Source organism: Manacus vitellinus, unplaced genomic scaffold (assembly GCF_001715985.3).
Source record: "Manacus vitellinus isolate BGI_N305 unplaced genomic scaffold, ASM171598v3 scaffold_165_pilon, whole genome shotgun sequence".
Taxonomy (NCBI): Eukaryota; Metazoa; Chordata; class Aves; order Passeriformes; family Pipridae; genus Manacus; species Manacus vitellinus.
In genome coordinates this window covers 31,449-33,152 of record NW_021939163.1, presented here as the reverse complement: position 1 = coordinate 33,152, position 1,704 = coordinate 31,449, and the positions used below count along the sequence as shown (strand labels likewise).

Genomic DNA, 1,704 nt, shown 5'->3' with positions numbered 1-1,704 from the left:
CCTGGATGAGTGAAGCAGGGGGGAGGGCTGAGGATGGAAGAACAGACAGGGGGCCTGTGTGTGGCTGGACAGATGATGGATGAACAGAAGGAAAGGCAGGTGGTGAATCTCCATGTCCTGCCTTGTCCCATCTCTGCACAGCACCAACCTCACTCTTGGAGGCTCCCCCAACTGAGGACTCCCCAGCTGAGGACGACGAACATGAACACCAACAAACTGAGGCCCCCCCAGCACGGGCAGTGCTGGGAGAGCTGAGGGTCTCCAGCATCACCCCCAGCTCTGTGGGGCTGCAGTGGAGTGTCCCCGAGGGCCCCTTTGACTCCTTCACGCTGCAGTACCGGGATGCCCAGGGCCAGCCCCATGTCCTGCCCATCGATGGAGGGTCCCACTCGGTGACAGTGCCAGGGCTGTCCCCATCCCACCGGTACCGCTTCCACCTCTATGGCCTGCGGAGTGGGAAGAGGATCGACCACGTCTCCACTGAGGCTGTCACAGGTGAGGAGGAAGGTTAGAGAGTTGAGGGTGGGTGGGTGAATGGAGGGATGCATGGAGTGTTGATGAGAGGGACGGAGATTGGGACGAAGGGTTGGAGAGATGGAAGATGGTTGAGGGATTGGATGGAGGGATGGAGGAACCAAGAGGGTGATGGATCATGGGTTCATGATGGTTGGATGAATGCCCAGATGAGTGGTGGATGAGTGGTAGGATAAAGAGCAAGGATGGACATAAATACAAGAGGAAGGACAGATTGATGGAACAGTAGAAAGAGATGTCGGATAGAGTGATGAATGTATAATGGATGGAAATGGGGATGGATTGGTGGATGAATGAATGGATGTAAGCAGGAATGGAAGGGTGGATGGTCAGGTGACTAACTGGACATTACCGACTTAATGTGTGTTTGGAGCCTAAGGAGATCCTGGGGTTCATGGATCCATGAACTGGTGTGAGGGAGAAGGGTCATGGAGACGGGATGGGTCCTGTGGGGTGGGAAGAGAGGTGGATGGAGAAAGGCTGGGGGCTTCTGGATTGGATGGATGAATGTGGTGCTCTTGGGATGGGTGGATGGATGATGGATTTATTGATGGATGGATGCATGCCTAGGCCCTTATGGATTTCTTGGATGGGGGTATGGATGGATGGAATGGACAGAAAAAGAAGAGGAAGAAAGGACTGATGGAGAAATGCAAGAAGGGGGGATGGAGTGATGGATGGATAGATGGATGGATGGATGGATGAGGGTCTTGTGGGTGGGATGGATGAAATGTATGGATCGATGGATGGATGGGTGGACATGTTTTTGGATGGTTTCAGGTTGGGATGAGCCCATGGCTGGTTTGTGCCCTGGGTGAGTGAGGGGAAGGGTGAAAGGGTCATGCAAGGACAGACAGGGGGCTGAATGTGGCTGGAGAGTGGATGGGTGCACAGAAGGAGAGGTGTGTGGTGGATCTCCACATCTTGCCTTGTCCCATCTCCGCACAGCACCAGCCTCACCCTCAGAGGCTCCCCCAACTGAGGACTCCCCAGCTGAGGACGACGAACATGAACACCAACAAACTGAGGCCCCCCCAGCACGGGCAGTGCTGGGGGAGCTGAGGGTCTCCAGTGTCACCCCCAGCTCCGTGGGGCTGCAGTGGAGCGTCCCCAAGGGCCCCTTTGACTCCTTCACGCTGCAGTACCGGGATGCCCAGGGCCAGCCCCAGG

The 1,704-nt window shown here is 56.0% G+C and overlaps 1 protein-coding gene across 1 annotated transcript in view; it reads left to right on the top strand.

The window, feature by feature from the left end:
- LOC103760501 (tenascin-X-like) overlaps nt 1-1,704 on the top strand; it is a 37,365-nt gene that overhangs the window by 31,439 nt on the left and 4,222 nt on the right. Inside the window, 2 exon segments of the mRNA XM_029958652.1 lie at nt 222-515; nt 1,563-1,700. Coding sequence (XP_029814512.1) covers nt 222-515; nt 1,563-1,700 — 432 coding nt within the window.